The sequence below is a fragment of the Alexandromys fortis genome, unplaced genomic scaffold (assembly GCF_014885135.2).
Source record: "Alexandromys fortis isolate MF-2015 unplaced genomic scaffold, M_Fortis_MF-2015_v1.1 scaffold_9, whole genome shotgun sequence".
NCBI lineage: Eukaryota > Metazoa > Chordata > Mammalia > Rodentia > Cricetidae > Alexandromys > Alexandromys fortis.
Window position 1 is genome coordinate 4,224,502 of NW_026067892.1, and position 23,884 is coordinate 4,248,385.

At 48.1% G+C, this 23,884-nt stretch overlaps 1 protein-coding gene across 1 annotated transcript in view; it reads left to right on the forward strand.

Moving 5' to 3' along the window:
• The window catches only part of Dnah8 (dynein axonemal heavy chain 8), a 242,096-nt gene extending 229,084 nt beyond the window's left edge, over positions 1-13,012 (forward strand). Inside the window, 2 exon segments of the mRNA XM_050139863.1 lie at positions 9,626-9,747; positions 12,725-13,012. Of these exon segments, the coding sequence (XP_049995820.1) occupies positions 9,626-9,747; positions 12,725-13,012 (410 nt within the window).
• Positions 13,013-23,884: the final 10,872 nt, after the last annotated feature.

The window sequence follows — 23,884 nt, forward strand, 5'->3', positions numbered from 1 at the left end:
AATGGATCATTTTTGTCCTGTTATCTTAGCTCTCTCTTTCTCTGTCTCTGTCTCTCTCTCCCTCTTTCTCTCTCTCTCACTGTGTGGGGGTGGGGGTGGGGATGGGGGACGTGCGCGCGCCTGTGCACATGTTTTGCAGAGCAATGCAATTCCGAATGCTTCCTTTGAGACCAGCTCCATGGGCTGCTGTTTGTCAAGGTGGAAAGCAGGCCAAGGGTTAATAGACGTTCAGGATTGGAAAGGAACCAGGGAAAACTTCTCGTCTCGTGTCAGTTCGTCTGGCTCCTCATGCCCCTGTGCCCAAACCTCAGAACTGCAGAGGGACCCACTGCACTCTGAAAGCCTCTGCGTGGGTGACAGGTGGCTCTGCCTGCCTTTGAACAAGAGGAGCCTTTAGTCGCTGGCCTTGGTCATAGTCACAGCCACGACTCCTAGCATTCTAGTCTTGCACATGGCTACCAACTGTCTGGTCCCTTGTAATTTGGCCAGCTATCAGGAACCACTAAAACCACTCTCAAAGGCCGTCTCCACCTAATGGCATTTCTGCTAACTTCATTCTATTGACTGTAGCTAGGGTGTCAAGTCTGGATTCTCTGTCTGTCTGTCTGTCTGTCTGTCTGTCTGTCTCTCGTGTGTGTGCCACATGTATGTTGATGTCCACACAGCCAAGAAGGGGGCATCTGATACCCCTCCTCACAGTGGAGTTACAGATTGTTATGAGCCACCCACTGTAGGTTCTGGGAACCGAACTCCGGTCCTCTGGAAGAGTAGTAAGTGCTGTTAACGGCTGAACCATCTCTCCGATTCCTGGAACCTCTTTTAGACCTTGGGTTCCATCCATGCACTTCCTTGGTTCTCTTCCTGCCCCTCAGCCCTCTCTGTGACTCTGCCTTGGGGCTCGGTCTCCTCCGCTCACAGGCGTGGCTGTTCATCTCTCCCTGTCAGTGACTCAGTGCCTACGCCAGTGTTGGAAGTTCTGTTCTCCAGTGACCTCTTTCCCCTAAGCCACCCTCATGAGGATTCTGCTGTCTCCGTCTGCATCATCCCCCAGAACACACAAACTTGGACCCTCCACCAAATAGCTTGAGAAGGGGGGAGCAGGAACACATGGGCCCCAAACAAGAGAGAAAAGGGGTTCTCATCAATAAGAACAGAGAGTGCCAGAGGTCACGTCTGATGGGCCCCCAAATGGCTGGATGGATTTCTCAGCCAGATCACAGTTGAAATAGAAGTCCCGGGGGTGCAGGTGGGAGCTTGAGAGGTTGAGGGGTCAGATTCTAAGATGAGTGAGGGAATTGAGGAAGTGGAGGGGGGAGGGAGGAAGGGAGGGAGGGGGGAGGGAGAGAGGGAGGAGAGGAGAGAATTTATATTGATGTGGTGGGCAGGCAGAAGACTTTGAAGAAGAGATACTTCAGAGGATATGTGTAAGAAGAAAGGCTTTTCTTTCTCTTTTAATGACAAGAGAAACCCATTCAAATGCTGGTGGAGGAAAGGAGGAAAGGGTGCTGGGGTGGGGAGTCGAAGGACACCAGACAGGGGTTAGGAAAGACAGGAGGGGCGGATGTGTCAGTGGAGAGACTGTGGAGGAGTGAGTGGCGCCTGGACCACCTCTCCCATTGTAACAAGAGCAGCAGGGAAGGGAAGGACTGGCCATAGATGCTGTGCTGGATGGCCGTGTGTCGGCTTGACACAAGCCAGAGTTATCTGAGAGGAGGGAGCCTCAACTGAGAAAATGCCTCCGTAAGACCAGGCCTGGTGGAGGAGGGCCTAGCCCATGGTCGGTGGCGCCATCCCTTGGCTGGTGGCCCCGGGTTCTATAAGAAAGGCTGAGCAAGGCATGAGGAGCAAGATAGTAAGCAGTGCCCCTCCATGGCCTCTGCATCAGCTCCTGCCCCCAGGTTCCTGCTCTGATTGAGTTCCTGGCCTGACTTCCTTTGATGATGAGCAGCAATATGGAAGTGTAAGCCACATAAACCCTTTCCTTCCCCAAGTTATTTTTTGGTCACGGTGTTTCATCACAGTAGTAGAAACAGCGGAGACAGATGCTCACAGTGGGTAGCAATGCAGGTTGCTGCTAAGAGGCAAAGCGAGTTGTCTGTTCTCACTTAAGGGCAGAGACAAGATTAAAGAAAACATGGGGGGCAAGAATTTCAGGGAAGCGACAGAAGCTGGGGGAAGAGGGCTGGTGGGGACAGGAAAGGACATCAGGGGGCTTTGGAACCCACTGCAGTTCCGGTTCCACACAGCGGCTGTGTGGCATTGCTGGTATCCTCCAGCAGTGGGTGCTGCTGCAAGAAGAGGCTTCTTGTGTGAGTTTATCTGTGTTTGGGGCTCTGTCTGGCACGCAGTGAAAAAGAAGGATCTAATAAAGCAGAGAAGAAAGGAGGTGGAGTTGATTCGTTACAAATGTTGTGGTTTGGGCAAGCAAGATGGCTCAGTGGCACCAAGAAGGCACTTGGCACACCACACCTGCTGACCTGAGTTTGTTCCCTGAGACCTTCGCGATGGAAGGAGAGAACTGGTTTTTATGCCGTGTCCTCGGACCTTCACACAAGTTATACCCCCCCCTGCCCTGCGCACCTGCAAAATAAAATAGAGAAATGATGAGGTCAAGAGCAGAGGGACCAGTCTGCTGGAAGGCACTGGAGAGGAGCACAGAGGGGCTGAGGAGGTCACTCGGTAAAGTGCCCGAGATGCAAGCATGAGGACCCGAGTTCAGATGCCCGGCACCCACAAAGAAAGCTGGGTACCTTGTCGCAGACCTGTAATCCCATCACTCGGGATGCAGAGACAAGGAAGATTCATGGAACTTGCTGGCCAGCTAGTCCAGCTAAATCAGTGTATTCCTGGCTCAAGGGAGAGATCCTGTCTCAAGACGTAAGGTAGAGAGAAATGACATTGGCTTCTGGCATTTGCATTAACACACACACACACACACACACAGAGGCATGCGTGCGCACACACACACACACACAGACACGAAGCAGATGTATGTGGGGTACTGAGATGATTGGGAACAGGTGGTAGACATGATGAAGGGAGGAAGGGCTGATCGCCAGAGCCCGTGGTTGTCAGGGCAGCAGAGGCTCTCAGGATGGGTGGAGGAATGATGGGAAGTGCTTATGTGTCCAGGGTTGATTCCAGTCAAAGCATATAAAGGGGGAGAGACTACTTTGTGCAGAAATGGAACCATGCCAGAGGGCATAATGGGAAGGTGTGGAGGGAGAGAAGAAGTGAGACTGGAGGGGTCAAGGGGAAAACCACAGTCACTCAAGGAGAACGCCGGCTTGTCAGCAGTTAAACTTCCCAACACAGCCATTTGGGGTGGAGGGTCCCAGCCTTGCTGTGTCCGTGGGTTCTGATAGAGCCTGTCACGGAGAGGAGTGACACAGAGTACCTGTGCTCTCTAAAGGAACCGCACAGAGCCAGCTCGTCCACTGACAGCCTTCCAGAGATTTTGCTTGTACTCAGAAGCGTTGCCCTTCCCCTTTGCCAATCCGGTCCTTAAAACAAATGAGGGTCACTGACTGGTAAGTGGCCTGTCTGGCGAGAGCGTTTGACAGAGTAGCTGTTCTCAGGTCTGCCTTCCACGGCAGAATCACCAGGGACATTTTCAATACATACTAATGGCTGGGGCCCAAAACCAATCGTGTCTCAATCTCAAAGGTTAAGACCGCTAGACTCTAGAGTGGAGAGCCTCTATGATCAGTTTTCTTAAGGGCTCCCTAAGTCATTCTAACGTGACAAGAACCTTGGCCTTAGACCTCTGATAACTGATTGTGGGCCTCCCACAGCAGCTGCATTCCTGAGACACAGAACCCTGGGTCCCTCTCTTGACCCACCTGCTAGATCAGAACCTAGGTGTTAACTGGAGTCCCCTTCCCCTGATGATTCCTGGGACCAGTAAAATTTGAGAGAAAGGGCTGGGGAGACAGGCCGGTCAGTAAAGAGATTGTCAAGCAAATAGGAGGCCCTGAGTTCAGATCCTCAGGACCCATGCAGAAAACTGGGTGTGGTTGCATGCACCTGTAATCCTGGCACTGGGGTAGCAGAGAGGATGGGACCCTGAAACTCGATGTCCAGAAGTCTAACCAAACTGGTGAGCTCCAGGTTCAGGGAACCCTGTCTTGAAAAATAAGGTGAGAGGGTGATTGAGAAAGACACATGACTTCAATACCTAGGTTCCATATATGCACTTACACACACGTGTGCACACATGTGTGCACGCACACACACACACACGAACACACACACTTGTGTGAAAAGCAACTCTACTGTAGCTCTATGGATGCCTCCTCCAGCAATTCTGGCGTCACTACTCTGGACCAAGCTGCCCTGGCGTTTTGCATTCTCTGCCATTACCAACACCTGCCCTACAGCGTTCAGCCAGCACTTCCGAAAGATGCCCAGTGTGTGTTCATTCAGCTTGGCTGACCAACCTCATGGCTGCCTAATGATTTCTGTCCTTTTATTTAACTTACCAATGAACCGCATTTGCCTCTCATTTGGGGGAAAAACTGCCTGTCATAAACTCTTGGCAGGGACTTCATTTCTCTTGATCTCTGAAGATGCTGCTGGGAGGTGTGGCAGCTGTTTAGACAGGAAATAACTGTGCAAACCAAGCCCATTACAGAAGGACCGGTTCATTTACTGAAGAAAAAAGTGCTGCCTGGGAGCCTGGAGAGACGGTTTAGTGGGGCAGAGGACTGAACTTGGATGCCAGCACCTATAGAAAAGCCAGGAATGGTGCAACCATCTGTAGCCCCTGCACTCACTGACCAGCTATTCTGAATTGGTCAGTTCTGTGTTCAGTGAGAGACCCTGCCTCAAAAACAAAAAAAACAAAAAAAAAAAAAAAACAAGCAAATGAGGTGGAGATCAATTGAGGAAGAGAGAGCTGATGTTGAACTCTGGCCTCCAGGCACGTGGACATGTGGTCACACACGCCCACCTGCCACCATCATTACAGAATACCAGCCAACTCTTAGTAAAGCCGAGGGGCATGGCTTTCCTGATGGGCTGTTTCTTCCATCTTTTCTGAGAGCTTGTAGGGAAGACCACCAAACACTCCGTGGCTCTCTTTGAGCCAGCGGAGAGCACAAGTCAGGTGGCAGAAATCTACCCACTTGGGTATTAACTGACTCCCACTACGGGAATTAACACATAAAAAAGTACTGCTTCAGGCCTGCCTTTCCACAGTGTGATCCTACATTAATACTGAGTTTTTTTTTTTAAATAATGAACTTGACGAGTGTTATAAGAGTTCATTATGCTTTATGAACTCGAAGGGGAGATTTGTTTCAGCGCCTCCTCTAGACCACATGGAACGCCAGTGTTTAGTCAAAGTCACCCGCTTTTTTCGTGTGGGCGGTTAAATCTCATGAAGAATAGGTGGTTATTGCTGTCGAGGTCTCACTTCGACTGACTTTTCGTTTCTTCTTTGAAAAATGGGAACATTTGAGTCACTTTCCGGGTGATTATAACTAAACTCATGCCAAAACAAAAAGTGTCTGATTTCCAAGCTTTTGTGAAGAAAAACTCTACCAATTGTCCTTTAAAAACTTTGGCAAGCCGCAGAAGGAGAAGATTGTAGTTTCATTAGCTTTGGCATCAGTCTCCAAGAGAGACAGACATTCGTTTCTTAAAACCCAACAATTAATGTTTCAGAAGGTTCAATACGTTTGAATGTGACAAGATCGTGTCCTTCGTAGGAAGTCAGTGGGGAACGATGAAGCCTGGACGAGCGGCTGGGCCTGTAGCTCAGAGGCTGGAGCACTTGCTTGACACACACAGCGTCCTGGGTTGGATTCCCAATGCTACAGAAAAGGAGTGGTTTTTGAGGAGGAGGCAAAGGGTGAGGAGCTCAAGGAAGGTCACTCTTGGCTACAGATGCTATCTAAAGGTAGCTAGATAACGAGACTCCATCTCAGATAAAAGGGGTGGCTAGATGCAGCATAGATAGGTTTGGACATGCATGTTTCCTTACTCTTCCGTGTTCTCTGAGTGGGAACAGCTCAAAAACCATTCCCTGCCCTTGAGATAGGTTCCAAATGCGTTTGCTCACCACTACCTTTCTTGGTTTCTGGACTGACGAGCATACTGGATCCCACCTGCTGGCGTGCCAAGAATGCCTCTAAAGCACCAGGATGCTTACTGTTGGAGTCTGGACAATGTAATGCATGCTCCCCAGTAGGAGCAGACAGGAAATAGAGTCTCCTTAACTGCACTCGGGTTCTGCAGAACTCTCTGATAATGACTAAGATCTCAGAAGCAGAGAAAAGATATTAAAGAATAAAAAAAAAAGAAAGAAAGAAAGAAAGAAACCAGCTTCCCTTCTCTTAGACACCCAGGCATGGTCCTGAGAGCCATATGGGATGAGGTCAATTTACAGTTTAGTCGTGACTTAAGATGTTATAGAAAAAAATATCAATTACTCCACTGGTGCAGAGAAAGGTTAAGACTAGGATTAGTGACTTGGACATTATGACCTTGCAGCTTCATAATATCAGGGGTGAAATTTAAAATATCATAAGCTAAGGTCAGTTTACCTCTAGACACTCGAGTTGGATATGCAGTGTCTTATAGACACATGGGTGAACACTGTGTGTTGAATTATGAAAATGACATTTTCGGCGGGAGAGATGGCTCAGCAGTTAAAAGCACTGACTGCTCTTGCAGAGGACTTGAGTTCAGTCCTCACCAAGTAGATGGTGGCTCACAACCATCTGTAACTACAGTTCCAGGGAACCTGATGCAGTAGTCTGGTGGCCTCTATGGGTCCCAGGGCATACAAATGGTACACATAGGTACATGTAGGCAAAACACTCATACAAATAAATCAATCCAAAAATGACATTTTAGTGGACTCGGTAGGAGGGTGATTGACAGAAGGTGACTGGAGTTACATACCACTGACGGACAAACACATGGAATGTGTTCCTGATGTGTGGGATTTCCCCAGAGTTCACAATGAAAGTGAGGAGCTGGGGAGGTGGACGGCTCACTGACTGCACTTCCAGAGGGCTTGGGTTCGATTCCCAGCACCCACATGGAAGCTCACCACTATCTACAACACTAGTTTTAAGGGATTTGATGTCCTCTTCTGGCTTCCATGGGCACTGCATGCACAGACTTAGGTATAGACGCAAAAACCCATACACACAAAATAAAAATAAATAAATCTCAGAAAACAAACCACGAAAGTGAATGTGATGGCTTGGTGATCCATCTTCTGGGACTCCAGGAAGCAGTCAGCCGCTGCTGCCAGTGAAGTTCCCTTGTATTTTCTGATGACTAACCTCATTCTGTAAGGTCAGTCCTTTCTGCTCTGGTTGATGGAGGGGCTTGACTCTCAGAAATACACAGAAGGTTCCCTTAGTGCCCCAGATCCTGTCCTAATAGTGCTTTGAATGAGCTTTCTTAGATAGATGCAAAGGCAGACAAGCCATTGGCCACCTCCCAAGATGCACTGGGCGGCCCGTGAAATGGCTCGTGGGTAAAGTCTTTTGGCACCAAGCTTGACAACCTGCATTAGCTTCTGGGCCCTACATGGTGGAAAGAGAGAACTGCTTCCTGCGACTTGCTCTCTGACTTCCATACGGATGCCAGGGCACGTGTATGCACAAACACATGCACACATGAACATAAATAAATATAATAAAATGCATTTTAGAAGAAGCAGTAGGAACTTCGACCTGAGAAACTGTGCTGCTAGCTTTGTTTGTACTGTCTTTATCTGGAACTGTCGACCCCTCCGTAGCCTGGAGATTCCTCCTCCTCCGAGTCTTCACAAGTGCGGCTGCTCGAGCTGGTCTTGTCCTGTCTTGCAGGTTCTCACGCATCTTCACAGGCTTGTGGCCAAGGGCTGGAGAAATGACGGCTCAGCCTTGAGAGTGTGTTTGGTTTCCAGCACCCATGCTGGGCGGCTTGCACCTGTCTGTAGTCCTGCTCCAGTGTAATCTGGCATCTCTTGCCTTACCTCCCCACCCCACCCCCACGATGCGCGTACCCATAATTAAAAACAGCAAAAACAAATACTGGGAGGGGAGTTGCAGTGAACTTCGGCTTTGCAGCCAGGACTCCCTCGACGTTTCCCACGCCATGGCCTGTGTCACGCTAATGTTCTGCCTCCCTCTAACACAGTGGTTCTCAACCCATAGGTTGCGACCCCTTTGGGTCAAAGGGCACTTTCACAGGGGTCATCTAAGACCATCAAAAACAGATATTCGCATAGCTGTAGTTTGCTACAGTTATGAAGTAGCAATGAAAATAATTTTATGGTCGTGGTCACCACAGCATGAGGAACTGTCTGAAAGGGTTGCAGCATTAGGAAGGTTGGGATTCACTGCTCTAGAGACAGGCTACCTTAGACTTGAATGCAGGCCCATGGGCGGTCTCTTCCACTTTGAGTCACCTTGAACTGTGCCTGGTACACTGTGGCTGCTCTTAGGGCTGACAAATGAAAGAATGGTTTCCTCTCCATGAACTGCAATCCCTCAGCACAGCCGGACTGGGTGCCGGTCTTTCCTTCCATTCCCAGCTTAACCCCTTGCAACTTCCCCTCTGTGGTTCTCAGGGACCACTCAAGAGTGCCAGGGATGGGAGACGGGGATGGAAATGGCCTAAACACGATGCATCCATGCATAAGATTACCAAAAAATAAGCAATTTTAAAAAGAGCACTGGGGCCGGGCGGTGGTGGCGCACGCCTTTAATCCCAGCACTCGGGAGTCAGAGGCAGGCGGATCTCTGTGAGTTCGAGGCCAGCCTGGTCTACAAGAGCTAGTTCCAGGATAGGAACCAAAAAAAGCTACGGAGAAACCCTGTCTCAAAAAATCCAAAAAAAAAAGAGCACTGGGGGTGTATATGTTCCATATTTTAACAGCCTTACGGTTTGTCTACCGTTTGCACGAGAACCTAGATGTGAGCGGTATATCACAGGCAGCTGGTTTTCTGGCCAGCTTTAAAATTTGGGATCTATTTTTTTTTTTTTTTTTTTTTTTTGCTAACATCAAATGCCACTCTCCAGAAAAAGACTTCTCTTATTGAATTGATTGGCATGATTTCAGAATACTAAGTTTAGAGAAAGGCCACAAGATACGGAGCCACGCATTATCTTAAAATAACTGTATTATGCACATTAAAAGATGTAGCTTTCCCTTTCCGGTGTGATTGCTCTGTTTGATCAAATTGAAAGTCAGGTTCCTATTATGGTGTTTATGTCTTATTTCCTTAGACTAAATGAAATTGTCCCATTATGGCAAATAGAAGCTTCATAATGGTTTGATTCGGGTTTAATTGGAAGGCTGTTTCTCAGAATACTTTACCATTCCGGTCACACATTGAATATTGTGTTTTCCAGTAGAGACCATGAGCTGGGACTGGGTTGGAACCCTTTTAAGACTTGCAATTCTAGAAGGCGTCCAAACCAGCGTCCCTCTCTCTTCACTGTCTCCCTGGAAACAACCCCCTAGGAGAAATGTCCCTGGCTCTGTGGTCCTGCTCTCCGCTCCTCCCAGGATGGACGGGCAGTTTAGAGACTATCAAGCCACCCTCCGTGTCGCTTCCTCTTTGTTTCTGAAGTGAGCTTCACCAAGAGTCTTCTCTCTGTGTCTGGCTTTCTCAAGGCTTCCTCACAGCAATGAGGCAAGAAGTGACCCGAGCTCACAAAGGCTGGGCACTGGACACTGTGACCATCCACAACGAAGTCCTGCGGCAGACCAAAGAGGAGATCACCTCACCCCCTGTGGTAGGTGCTGTGGGGAGCTCAGGGTAGAGATTCAAGCTGAGGGCGAAATGGCTGCTGTGGGCTGGGGATGCAGTGCAGCAGACGGTCAAACAACTGCCCAGTGCGCAAGGCCCTGAGTTCAGGCCTCAGGACCACAAAAACAAACAGCACATTGAAAACTGACCTTGGCTTCTCCAGTGAAGCCCGCCTGCTTTCCATGGAGGTTTTTCTCTGTTGTAACCAGCCAACCTCAAGGCCAGTGCCTCCCCCCGTCTGCTGAGTGGGAGGTTTATGACAAGGGCTAGTGAGCCCAGCAACTCCCCCGGGGTGACCTTTCTTTATAAATGCAAGTTATGTACGTGTTTGCTTAGACAGAGTTCCACGTGTCTTCCGCTCCTGTGCTGGGCTCACAGGGTACCCTGTAGCAGCCAAGGGCCATGGAAGTCCGCTGGACTAACTTTGGGAGCTCAGTTCCTATCCCGTCTTTTCCCTCGGCGTGCTTGGGGACTCTGGGTGCAGAGCACTTGCCCTGCTGTGGAGAGAGTCGGCCCTCTGCGCCTCTGCTTTGACACACATGCTGGGCCAATTCTTTAATGATTTTGCTCTTTGCCGGTTCAACCTTTCTGCAGGAAGTCACGAGGCTGTGAATGCCATCATGTAAGCCTGGTGGCAGATCATCTGACACAACACAATAAATCTTAGTCCCTCTTTTCCTCTGATTCTCTCAATACCAAGGGGACTAGAACAGATGGGTTTCCTAGCTCTGGGCCAAATTCCCTGCCTCTTTGTAGCGGGAGAACTTCCTTCCAGTCTTTGGAAGGTTCTTTATGCCTCCCCAAGTTTTCATCCCTCCATATCCCTGCCCTGTCTATTTCTATCAGCTGCTCTGTGAGGTAATTTAGGGCCTCTCTATGATATACTCCGAAGTTCTAGCATCTTCTGCCTACCATTGCCCCACCCCCGTGTCACCTCCCTGTGTGCAAGTGTTTGAGGTACCGCCTAGCTTCCTGGTACCCCAATCCGTATTTGTTATTTTAAATACCGCAGACTGGCTTACTCAAATATTAGAATGTCTTCCCCTCACAGTTAAGGAGTTAGGAAGTCCAAACCCCACTGTAGCTCGGTTGGGAAAGTGCTGGCTTAGCAAGCTCGGAGCCCTGGCTGGATTCCCAGCAGCACATAAGCTGGATGTTATGACATCCACCTATAATCCCCACACTCAGGGGACAGAAGCAGGAGGATCAGGAGTTTAAGGCCAGCCTGGGCTGCATGAGACCCTGTCTCAAAACAAAACAAACTAAATCGGTGATTGGTCGGTTTCTTCCGGAAGGAAGCCGTGAGAGACAGTCTTACTTCATGACTCTCTCCTGGCGGCTGATGCCTACTGGAAGTCCTTGGCAGACTGGCTGTTCTTTCAGCTGTCTCATTCCAGTGTCTACCACCACTGTCAAAAGCCTGATTCTCTAGGTGCCTCTCTGTGTAACCTACACCTACACACACACACACACACACACACACACACACACACACACTCACATATGTGCCCGCCTGCCATATTGGATCTAGGACCTTCCTAGACCCACTGTGTTCATATCTGAATGCTTTATATCAAAACCAAACAATATGTCTGAGGTACTGGGTTGACATAAATTTGGGGTGACACATTCTACCTGTCACATCTTCTCACTGCAACTCTTAGGGTCCCTAAATTGCAAGGGCCATAGGCAAGGACACAGTTGGCTGTAGGGTAGTTCCTAGTGGTCATCTTGTTCGTGTAATTAATTGCCAACCACGAAGTTAATGATGGGAACTCCTGTCTCCTCATTCTCTGGCTCTGCCCAGGGTCTCACTGTCAAGCTATGTGCTTCAGTTTGCGGTTCAAAATATATGGTCCTCATGCAATTAGTCCAATGAGAGAGCCCCAGGAACCCTTTGCCGCTAATCTCTCCGTCCTTTACCGTGATCTACATTAACTTCCCCAGGCCCCATCTTCATTAGAAATAGAAAAACGGTCACCATCCTCTACATAAATATACTTTATGAGCTTGCATGATTCTCTCCGGCCCTTTCTTGTTTTAATGAATACATGTTCTGTGGCTCCCCCGTGCCCGCAAGATAGAGTTCAGACACTTCAGCTCTGCAGATTCGTCTTCCGTGGTCAAGTGATAAGCCATTTTAGTACCTTTGAACCCTTGCCCTAGAAGTAAAGTATCTTCTCTGCCCATCCTGCCTGTCTTAGTGGAGTTGCGTCGGCCTCCTCCCCATTCCCATATGCTGCCCCAGCCCTTCGGGGATCCCTTCAAGACCGTCCCCTCTGCAGTCTGCTCTGGTGGCAAAAGCCTACATGACCTTCAATCCAAAGTCACTGCTCCTATCCCATCCCCACGCACTTCCATTATCAAATTACAAACTGTCACCTGTGCTCAGGGGTCTTGGCTTCCCTGATTTAAAAGTGAGGCCCAGGAAAGCAAGTCCATTTGTAGGCAAGTATGTGGGGAGGAGAGCTGGTTCTACTCTGGGGCCGCCAGCTCCCCATCCAATCTCATGTCCACTTTGCTGTACTGCTCTAAGCCTCTGGGGCATTATCAACTCGTTTTATCTTGCGGAGGAGATGGGGTACAGTCCAGGGTTGGCTCCGTCGCTTCAGCCGTAAGTCCCATTGGCAACAGTTCTAAGTCACAGTATATGTTCCCAGCTTGCACCAACTCAAACTGGACTTGAGCTACCTGCAGAGGCGATTTGGCCCTCTTGTTACCTGGGTTGGCCACCCCGCATTCCAAAAGCTCATAACAGGGCATTTCCACCACGCAACTAGACTCACTGTGTGCCCCAGGAGAAAGCGTGACCTAGTTTCAATAATGCTATTTCCCCAGGGGTGTTTTCTTGTCTGTTAGTGTTTTAAGACCAGCGTGTGCTTTCTTACTGAACTGCCAGCCCTGATTACATTATGGACGTCCACCTTTCAGCACGTCCCCTTCTCTGCCCCTTGCTCTTTCAGGAAGGTGTGTATATTTATGGGCTGTATATGGATGGAGCATCCTGGGACAGGAGGAACGGGAAGCTCACAGAATCCACCCCAAAGGTTCTCTTCATGCAAATTCCTGTCCTGCACATCTTTGCCATTAACTCCACGGCCCCTAAGGACCCGAAACTGTACGTGTGTCCGATCTACAAGAAACCCCGGCGCACCGATCTCACCTTCATCACCGTGGTGTACCTGCGCACAGTGCTGTCCCCGGATCACTGGATCCTGAGGGGGGTGGCCCTCCTGTGTGACATCAAGTAAGTTCATTTCTTCCTGCCGTGGGCAGCAGAAGAGGCCACATAGAAGCCCAGCCGTTGAGAGACTCAGACAGTGTGTCTTTCCTTCCTGGTAGGCCCTGCATTACTCTCCTTCAATTAAACAGTTGACACCTCTCCCGGTGTGCGCCAGTTTGTTCCCCTCGTATCACTATTCCAAGAACCGTTCCGAAGTCACGCTTCTGATTCTAAGAACTCACATTATGCTATAATTACTTTTGAAAGATAAACTCCTGTCTTCACGTTAGAATACTTTTTAGAAGGCTCGCACTTGAAAAGTCGAAAACGGGGTGTTGATAGGATCCATCCTAACAGGACCCCAGCAGAAAGAACTTTTTCCTCCAATGAAAAACACTCCTGGGCTGGTAAGATGGCTCAGTGGGGAAAGGCACTGTCACCAAGCTTAACTACATAAGTTGGACACAAAGGAAGGAAAAGACCGACTCCCACGAGTTGTACTCTGAGCTACACATATGCACTCTGAGGCATGCACATGCTCTCGGGCATGCATGCTCGTGCACACATGCGTGTGCACACTCACAAGTAAATGTAATCAAAATATACAAATAAATATACCAAAATATCAAATAAATAAAATTTAAAAAGAAAATTCCTCCTAATAAGTAATCTTCCCTGTCTAGGTTTGGTCAAATATTACCCTTTTAAGTGTGTGTATGTGTGTGCATGCATGTGTATGTGTGTGCATGTGTGTGCTCTGCTATTGGAGGATGTCAGAAAACTCATTGGGACAGTTGATCTTGTAATTTATTTTAATTTTATTTAATATTATTTCTTCTTCTTTGGGAAGTACTTTTGAGGCTCAGGGAACTCTGGCTCCCTGGCTCTCCCTCCCAAGCCCAATTCTGTGGAAAATAATGAAACACATGTCTAGGTAGCAAATGGAGAAAGCAAAACAAACTCCATCAAACGAAATTAGGTTACATGCTGAACATCTTAAAAAGCAGAGTCTTTAGAAAGTGAAGCTATTTCTTACTCAGTAGTTAGTCTGAGACTCGGTATGAGCCTTGATTTCCTGCTGAAGGAAATTGTCAATTTAACAAAACAGATGGGGTCCTCGACCGAGACGCTCATGTAGCTCCAGGATAGTGAAGAAGCGTCTCTCTGCTGTCTTCTCATCTGGAATCTTCTTGCCTGCCCCCAGCTCCTTGCGCTAACTTCATTCTCTCTGTTCTGGAAGGGGAATCGTTCCAGATTGCCCCATGCTTCTGCCATCTCGTCATCCTGGACGGAGGCGGTCACGGCAAGCCAAGTGAGATGGCCCAGTGATACCCTGGGGAAAGTAGACAGGGATGACCTTGGAGGAAACTCTGCTGTACCCCCGGCCGGGTGTAGCTCCTGGAAGAAGGGTGTAGTGCTGACCTCTGGTATGTCCCTGGGGCCTCGTCAATGTCACAGTCATAGAACTGGAAGAATAACTATGCACCTCTCCTAGTTTCCTTCCTGTGTGATACAACCACCCTGAGCAAAAGCAACGCTGGGGTAGGAAGCTTTCACTTGGATTATACCTCCAGCTCACAGTCCATCACTGAGGAGGCCGTGGCAGGAGCTTGAAGTGCAACCCGCCCAAGACCCTTGCTTGCTAGCTCACTCTTTGGCTTCTTCGAAGGCTCATGCTTGCTTAGCCAGTTTTCTCATACAGCTCAGGACCACCTGTCTACGAATGGCACTGCCGTGGGCTGGGCCCACCTGCCTTCATTTAGACGGACCTCATGGAAATGTCTGCAGACCCCCAATAAAGACAGTTTATTCAATGACTTTTTAAAAAATTATTTCAGGTGACTCTGTGTTGTGTCAAATCGATTGTTAATGCTAACTAGAACAGGAGCCAAACGCCTGGTCTAAGTGTTTCTGCACTTCCCATGACTAGAACACACACTAACCAAAGAGGGCATCCCTGGGTGAAGTATCCTCCTGAAATGGAACTGGAATTTGGAAGCACCTGCCTGACAGTCTGGGCAGGCCCAGGAAAACAATACCATCTCACTAGAGCAAGCCGGTCAACAGGTTCTGAAACAACACTCACGTCGGGTGATCAAATAATTGAAGGAGAAGGCATAATCTAAACCCCGGCCATCCAAGAGGACGCTTAGAGAATAATAATTCGGCCCGAAGTCGTCTAATGACTTGAATGGCTTGGAGAAAACGGGGAAGATGTGAAGGCTGTAACTTTAGCAAAGGTCACCGGGAAGCCTGGCTAACGGCACATGAGGACCATTTCCTTGGAACTCAGCTGCGGCTATTATTTCGCTCTGAGTCAACAGTGAGGAGAAAGAGAGATGGGCTCCGAGGTCCAGCCAAAATGGGCACCTGGCCCCTGGACAGTGCCTCCAAATGGTTTTGTTGACGGCTGGCACTGCACTGCCTGGGTTCTGCTGAGAGCTGGCTCGGGACCCAGTCCCCCGTCTTTCTCGAGCTTAGCAAATGGCTTTCCTTAGACATTTTGCACCATTGAACTTCCATAAACACATAACCATTTTCTCAGCAGAATTGTTGCTCTGTCACTAATTACCTAATTTGCCACACTTGAGTGAGGGAGACCTGGTGAGCATAAAAGAGCGGCGGAGAGAGGACGGGATGGGGAAGCCAGCAGAAGCTGGGGCAGAGGCAGTGGCTTTTTTTTTTTTTTTGTTTTCCCTCCTTGGACTCAGTCCACGGTTTCGCATTTTGGTCTCAGCAAAATGAGCCATGAGATTTATATCTTCTTTGATTGAAAATGTTATTTTACTTTGGACTTTACATAAAAATAAGGGCAAAGAAAAGCACCCAGAGATAGAGCCTCAAAGAGAGATCCGTCTAGCGGGTGGTAATGTGTGGATAAGCCACGCGCTGCTGTCAGAGATGAATAGGGACCTCAATTCAGCAGGGGACGCAGTGTGACTCAGGGCCGTGGCTGAAAGTCATAGATGTGGTTGAAGATAGCTAAGGCCGAGGGATGGAGGCAGAAACAAGGTAACAGTGGGGCTTGGTCCTGAACTTTTCATGGATACCATCAAGGCTACAGATGGATAGCTTCTAAGGAAGGGCCCAGCGTGAGGGAGATACATTGTCTCATCGTTGTGACCGAATGCCTGACAAGAAGTTCTTATGGGGAAATGGTTTGTTTTAGCTCACAGTTGTGGGTGGGTATCGTTCATCATGGTGGTAGGAGTGGCTGCTGACTGGAATATGAAACCGCTGGTTCACATATGGGTAGATAAGGAAGCAGAGACCAGACAGGAAGCAGGGCCAGGCTATAGACCACAAGGACCACCTCCAGTTACTCACTTCCTCCAGTGAGGCACCATGTCCTGAAGGATCCCCAGCCTCCAAAGCAGCAGTACCAGCTGAGGACCCAGTGTCTAAACACAAGAGCCTGTGGATCATACAGCCGGAGGGAAGGGAAGAGAGAGATGAAATATCCAGAGACAGAGGCCAGATAACCTTCAAGAAGCTTCCATCACTAGGACTACACTCAAATACCAAAGGCCTCAGGAGCTAGCCAAAAGTTCAGCTTTGCGGTCCAACCTATCCCTGGAGCGGCTCCCCACTCAACAGCAAGGTTCTGCAAAGTCCAACCTATTAACCATCCCAGTATCCGCAGAACGGAAGAACCAGCGAACAGCAGCTCTGTGGATTAGCTCCTTGGTTACAGGCAATGGCGAGGAAGGAGGGGCTGGACCATCTGTGAGGAACAGGTCTGAGGGGCTAGAACCACAGAGGGCAGTGGGGTGCTGTTGATCATGCTGGGTTGCTGATGGGTTGGGGGTGGGGAGTTGGCGAGGAGGCCATTGTTCTAAACTAGAACCATAGAGAGGGCAAATGAAAAAGAAGAGAGTCTTCTTAGAGATGAAGAGGGAGAGTTTAGAATCTCAGAAACTGAGAAGGATCAAGAGAAAGAGTCTGAAGAGGACTGGAGGTATACCTCAGTGGTAGAGTTCAAAGTACCACGCACAAGCACACGCACAAACGTGGCCCACATACACACCCCTCAGTGCAACCACTCCACAACACATAAATGCAGCTTGCACACCACACGCATCTCTCTCCCTCCCTCCCTCCCTCCTTTCCCTCCCTCCATATAAGCCTTGAAGATACAGCTGTTTATAGACTGGAGAGTCTAGCTGAATGTTTCTTTCTTTTGTTCTTAAAAATTGGGAAGGAGAGGGCTGGGGAAATGGCTCAGTCCTTAAAGCACTTGCCTCATAAGCCGGAGGATCTACATTTGGATACCCGGCGCCATGTATAAAGAAAGTAAGGCACTGTGGTGAATACTTGTAATCCCAGCACCTGTGAGGTAGGAGGAGAGACAGAGACGATCAGATCCCTCAAGATCTGCTGTCTCAAAGTAGAGTGTGAGGATCAGTACCTGAGTTTGTTCTCTGACCTCTGTATTTGTGGTCTGGCACCCATGAGCCTGTCCTCACAGATGCAAACATGCTCACATAAAGACAGACACATACACACATATGCATACCAAATACATATATATTCATTGAGAAAAAAAGATAATTCAGCAAAAGATAAGGGTGAAGGCATAAAAGAAAAATTGTTAAATGAAAAAAATAGGAACTGTGCAGATCTTTCCACTTTTTCCTATTTTTTTATTTATATGATGTCTTGCCTGCATACATGTCTGTGTGCCACCTGTATGCAGTGCCCAAGGAGGCCAGAAGAGGGCTTGGACCCCAGGAGCTGCAGTTAGAGTGGACTGTGATCTACCATGTGTGCTGAGAATCAACTCTGGGTCCTCTGCAAGAGCAGCCAGTGCTCTTAACCCTTGGGCCAACTCTCCGGTTCACTTTCAGTTTTAAAAAGCCAAAAGCAACTCAGAGTTAACGTGACTTCATGACATGAACCTAGGTAGCTAATAAAATCTCCAAAGTTTTTGTAAATTTACTTTTTGTAAATTAAAAAAAAAACTTTAATAATTAGCGCCTAATCAGAAAGACTTGAAAGATAGAGCAATTGAAAAGATGCCACCCAGTGACACCAGGCACTGTCAACACATATGGTGATACACAGGACCGGCACAAATACTGAGTGACCTTGTGTCCTCGGGAGCTATCCAGGACTACTGAGCCACTAATGAACATGAATGGCGTTTCTAGATTTGAGCAAAAGGTTCAGGCCATTAAACACTCCAAAACCCTTTCCCCCCGAAAGCCCATCTTAGTTCAGGTTCTCTAGAACCCAGCCGGGTGATTCGGGGATTCAGGGCTGGGAGGGTTCCTAGAAAAAGCTTTGGGTCACAGCTCCTGTGGTATGATTGGAGGAGACAGACAGGGACCAAGTTGGGCAGTCGGGCAAAAGATGGCCTTTCAGGTTGTCCCACATTGTGACAGGGAGTAGGCAGAGGAAGCAATAAGCCCTGTAGTCAAGAAGGCAGTTTGGGACCTAAGTAGTATTAGCCAGGTCAGGGTGGCTATCCTCTCTGTCTCTCTGTCTCTCTGAGTCTCTCCATGTCCATGTCTCTCTGTCTCTCTGTGTGTATCTGTCTGTCTCTCTCCTCTTTCCTCTCTCTCCTCTCTCTCCTTTCTCTCCTCTCTGTCTCTCTGTGTGTGTGTCTCTCTCTCATCTCTGTGTCTCTCTCTGTCTCTGTGTCTCTCTGTCTCTGTGTGTGTCTATCTCTCTGTGTGTCTCTCTCTGTCTCTGTGTCTCTCTGTCTCTGTATGTCTCTCTATCTCTGTGTGTGTCTGTCTCTCTCTCATCTCTGTGTCTCTCTGTCTCTCTGTGTGTCTCTCTGTCTCATCTCCGTGTCTCTCTCTGTCTCTGTGTCTCTCTATCTCTGTGTGTGTGTCTGTCTCTCTCTCTCTCCTCGTCTCTCCCCACCTGCTTTGATTTTAAATCTGATCACGAGGCTGTTTTGCACCAGTTCTCCCCTTTACCTCCCTCAGACACCTGAACAACTTACTAAAAACAACTTGAGAGGCACCGACACTGCACGGACCCTGTAAGCTGTGAGCACCCGGCTGAAGAGATGTCCCTTCCTGAGGGAGGACCCCATCTGAGCACTGAGTGGACAGGCTTTGAAAAGATGCCCCATCAACAGAAAAAACAACTAAAATACGAAAGCCTCCGTTCTTTAATTGCTGGGGGTTTTTTTCCTTCAGGGCTATAAATTCCCTGAGAATTTTTGAAGGATTGAGCTGTAGTTTCGCCTTTTGTACCTTGAGCACACGGGGAAAAGTTAGTCATCTGCATTGCATTGCATTGACTGCAAAAAGGAACCGTAGTCTTTGAACACTCAAGTCTTGATTTAAATACAAGCCTCTGAGATGAATATAAATACTTTGGGGGTGATGCCCAAGACATGAAAATCATCTTTGTCTATCCCGAATCAATGCGAATGCCTTATAGGAGCTGTGGTACAAAGATCACCTTAACCCCTTGTGTTTGCCCCAGGCTGAGCTGGAGATTGAGGCGCTCACAGGTGTTGCTGTTCCCCCCACACCCCGCCCAAAGCTTATAAAGTCACCTCTCTGGGGATTATGGGGTGCGGGTTTGGGAGAGTGACAGTGTTACAGGTGTTTCATTATAAGCAGTTTTAATTGAACAGGTGTCCTTGGCGCACGTACCTGCCTCTACGCTGCACGCCAGTGTGGTGCCGGCGGCTCCCACCTGCCATCCCCACTCAGGTTGGGACTGACTAATTAAATCACCTCCTCTCTGTTTCCAGACAGAAATCTTCATTGACCCAGTCCAGACACTTGACGCTTGCGGCTCCAAGTCCCTGACACCTTCACGGCTTCTTCAAGATGGTGTTTATGAGCGTGTTGGAGGCTCTTCTCTCCATTCCCCACGATCAATACATAGGTAATTCTGTCACCAGGAAGCAACCCCAGCTTCCTCAGAAATTTGACTAGGGATTTCACTGTGCGCCTGGGGGATAAGGACACTAAGCTGTTGTTTCTGGCTTCTATGCGTGCCTTCCTGATTATGCAAACCATCTATTCTCTATTGTCCCTCTGCCTTTGTGAGCCCTAAAGGACATCCGTGTCCTGTCATGATAACACCCAAAGAAAGGTTGCCAGAAAAATAGAAGATAGTCTTGCCACCCCCTCCCCTTATCTCTCCTCTCTCTCTCTCTCCAGAGTTGGGCTGGCTGTTTGGCATTTAGCTAGACTCTATCAAAGCTTCGTCTTCAATCCCCTCTCCTGGGAAAAGCAGTCACTTTTGGTTGTTTTTTTTTTTCCACATTTATGGAATTTTTTTTTTCTAGAGAACTGTCTTGCTCTTTCTGCCTCGTCTGCTTTCACCGAAAGCTGGTCCTGACTGCCGACAGGAGCTGTGACATCCCCTGGTGGCTCTCACATTCCTTGGGTCCCTGCTGTGTTCTGGGAATCCTTGGCAGTGGAGCAGCTGACCGAGGAACAACCACGCAGGTACGTTTTCTCTGTGACACAGACTCTTGCTTATGCCCACCTCCCTGCTCTTCCTTGAAGCTATAGGAGGTAAGGACTGAGCCCACAGATCACCGTCCTGTTTGCGTCTGTTAGCTCACAATTCTCAGTCCTGGAGCCCTGCCAGCAGCGCCCCACAGGCCTCCCGTCTCAGCGTCAGTCTGTCACCGTGATCCTCCTCTCTGCTCCACTCATCATGGAGGAGAAGGGAGAGACGCAAGCCGGGGACAAACAGGATGCTGCCAAACCTTCCGTGGGTCACGCTTGAGGCCACACCTTCAGTGCCAGTGTCCCACGTGAAGCCTGTGAGCATTCCCCTCTCCATTAGCACGTGATTCAAGCTGTCCTTCCGCCAGTCTTCTTTGGAAGCACTGATTGGCAGGTAACATGCAAGCATCCATACTGCCTGGATCCGAGTTGCAGAAGCCATTCTCTCCATTCTGATCATCCATCCAGTATGTAGATGTCTCCGGGTCAATTTATGTATTAATTTGTCACTTGCTGCATAATATTTAGTACTGAGATAAAAAACAAATAAGCCAATCCTACGAGGAATTGATTTTCCCTTCCACATCTGTTCACAAAGACATAAATCTAAAGTTTTGCTACTTTAAAAGCCTCCAATGCAAATATAATCTAAAATTGCTAGGCTTTGAAGTTAGCCTATTCTGTCAAAAGATGTTTATGGACCCGATCCCTGGAGCCTGGCCACTCATCTTCTGCCTGCAGGCTCCAAAGACATTGATCACCTCTCGAGGTCCACTCCAATTCTCTGTAACCAAGCCCGAGGGTGTTGTGTGCCTTTTGCACACTCTGAACTCTGTGACAACCCGTAGGAGAAATGCAGGGGTGACCAAGTCACGGAGCAGATAGATCTCAGACACTTACCAGAACAGAGAATATCAGCTCTGCCTACAAGACAGCATGCAAGCCAGGAAGTGGTCATTGATCCAGCGATGAGGGGCTATAGTAACGAAGAAGGGAGGGAAGCCTGACTTGTCTTTGGGAAGACAGGTGGACAGCTTTGTAGAAAGGAGAATTTAGGCTGAGCTGTATTGGATGTGGGGACTTGACCAAAAGAAAGGAGACCAGAGCACTCTTGGGGTGGGGGTAGGGGTTAAAAGAAGCAATGTTTAAACAGCGACGGGGTGGCAATGTAGCTCGGCGCAAGAGGGCTTGCTTCTAGGTCCAATCCCCAGCACTGCAAGAAATAAATGAACAAGTTTTTTAAATGTAATAAACAAATACACTATGACAGAGCTAATTTGGCTGCAGTCCAGGACTTTTGAGAGGCACAACTGGAAAGAGAGGCTCTGAATGTGTGACCATGGAGACTCGAGGACACTGTAGATGTGACCATGATGGTTTCTGTCACATTGGGCAGTCTCCCAAACTCTCTCATGTGCATTATCTGCACAACAGCCCTGCAAGCAGGGAGCAGCTATGAGAAAGGTGAGGGCAGAAGAACGAGTGTGGGATGGGGAGATGGTTTAGCGAGCAGAAGTGTTCTTCATACAAGGGCAAAGACCCGTGATTGGTCTCCGGCATCTACAGTAAAAGCCAAGTGTGGTGGTGGCACACACTTGTGATCCCAGCCCTGGGGCGGCAGGCACAGGAGAATCCCTGGAGCTTGCCACCCAGCCAGCCACCATAAATCATTGAGTTCCAGGACAGAGAGAGACCCTGTTTCAAAAAGTAAGACAGACAGTTTCTGAGGTCAAGACATCCAAGGTTGGTGAAGCATGATTAATAAAAACTCAGAGAGAGAAATTAGGGTTCAACCTGACAGTCCAAAAAGCAAAGCCAGCCACTGACCTCGACTTCAGTCTGAAATGGTGATCCTGCCTCTAGGAATCTCAGAATGAGAATATGCCTGAGAGCTGTCTCCTCCTGTTTTATAATCCTCTCTAGTTCCACTGGGATTAAAGGCATGCACCACTCGGTTTCTATGGCAAACTAGTATGGCCTCCGGGATTAAAGGTGCATGTTATTGCAGCCTGGTCTGTAAGGCTGGCCAGTGTGGCTGTTTTACTCTCTGGACAAGCCTTATTTATTAAAATACAAATGAAATATCACTACAGGTTGGGGCTGCAGAAGTGGCTCAGTGATTAAGAGTGTTCCTACAGAGGGTCTGAGCTTGCTTCCCAGTACCCACATCAAGCAATTCACAGCTGCCTGTAACTCCAGATCCAATGGCTCTGACCTAGCTTTGATCTTTGACTTCCTCTGGCACTCCCACCTAGACACACATAAATAATTTTTAAAGTGTTTGAAAAAGACATCCAAGGTTGACCTCTGACCTACACACATGCTTTACATACAAATGCCTGTGTGCACACAGGGTGAAGGGTGTGTGTGATCTGCCTCTAGGACAAAAAATAGCAGAAGTGTGGACACAAAGAATCAGTTCTTCCAACATGCAAAAATGTTAATGATTAGAGAATTTCATACAATGTATTTTGAATGTATTCACGGCCCTCAACTCCTCCCCTTTCCACAATCTCATCCCCCTTCCCATCCATCTTTGAAAGTTTTTAGTTTCTTTTCTCCTTTTCCCATCAAGTCTCACATCCGTCACCAAGCTAGTCTTGAGATCTGGACCTGTTTTTAAGTGTGGTCAGCCTAGCAGGAGGCACACCATTTAAAAATAAAACAAAACAAAAAAACCCAGAACCGAATCTGACTCTCCCTCTCTAAGCAACCATTAGATGACTGAGGATAGAGTAACCTCTGTGGCCTTTGCTCCTAGATAACAGTGTCAGCAGGGAGTGTCATGGAGGTTTTGAGCATCTTTGGATGTGTCAGCTAGTTTTAACTCACTGTTTCTCCTTGGTTAAGGCCCACTGTGTAACCAGAGACTGCTCTTTCAATAATCACACAGAAACTATATTAATTACAACACTGTTTGGTCAATGGCTCAAGCATATTTCTAGCTAGTTCTTATATCTTGAATTAACCCATTTCTATTAATCTGTGTTTCACCACGAGGTTGTGACCTACCAGTAAGGTAAGGTTCCAGAGGGCATTTTTTCCTTCAGCAACAACATGGTGTCTCTTTGCCTCTGCCTACTCTCTATATATATCTCTGTTCATATTTTCTTCCTAGCTTTGCTCTGCTAAGCCACTGGCTGAAACGGCTTTATTCATCAACCAATAAAAGCAACACATATACAGAAGGACAGCCCATACCATCTCCCCCTTTCTGTCTAAATAAGAAGGAAGGTTTTTAACTTTAACATAGTAAAATTACATATAACAAAACAGGTATCAGGTAAGAATTATAGTTGCAATATTTAGTCCATTTACATTTGGCAAATAATATTCTATCTTTGTGAGCCTAAAATTTTATATAGAATTTATCCTTTATCATAACTAAGGGAAACTATAGTTATAACTATCAAACTACTATAACTATCTATCTTCAACTCTTCAAAGGCCCCAGAGGATATAATATTACC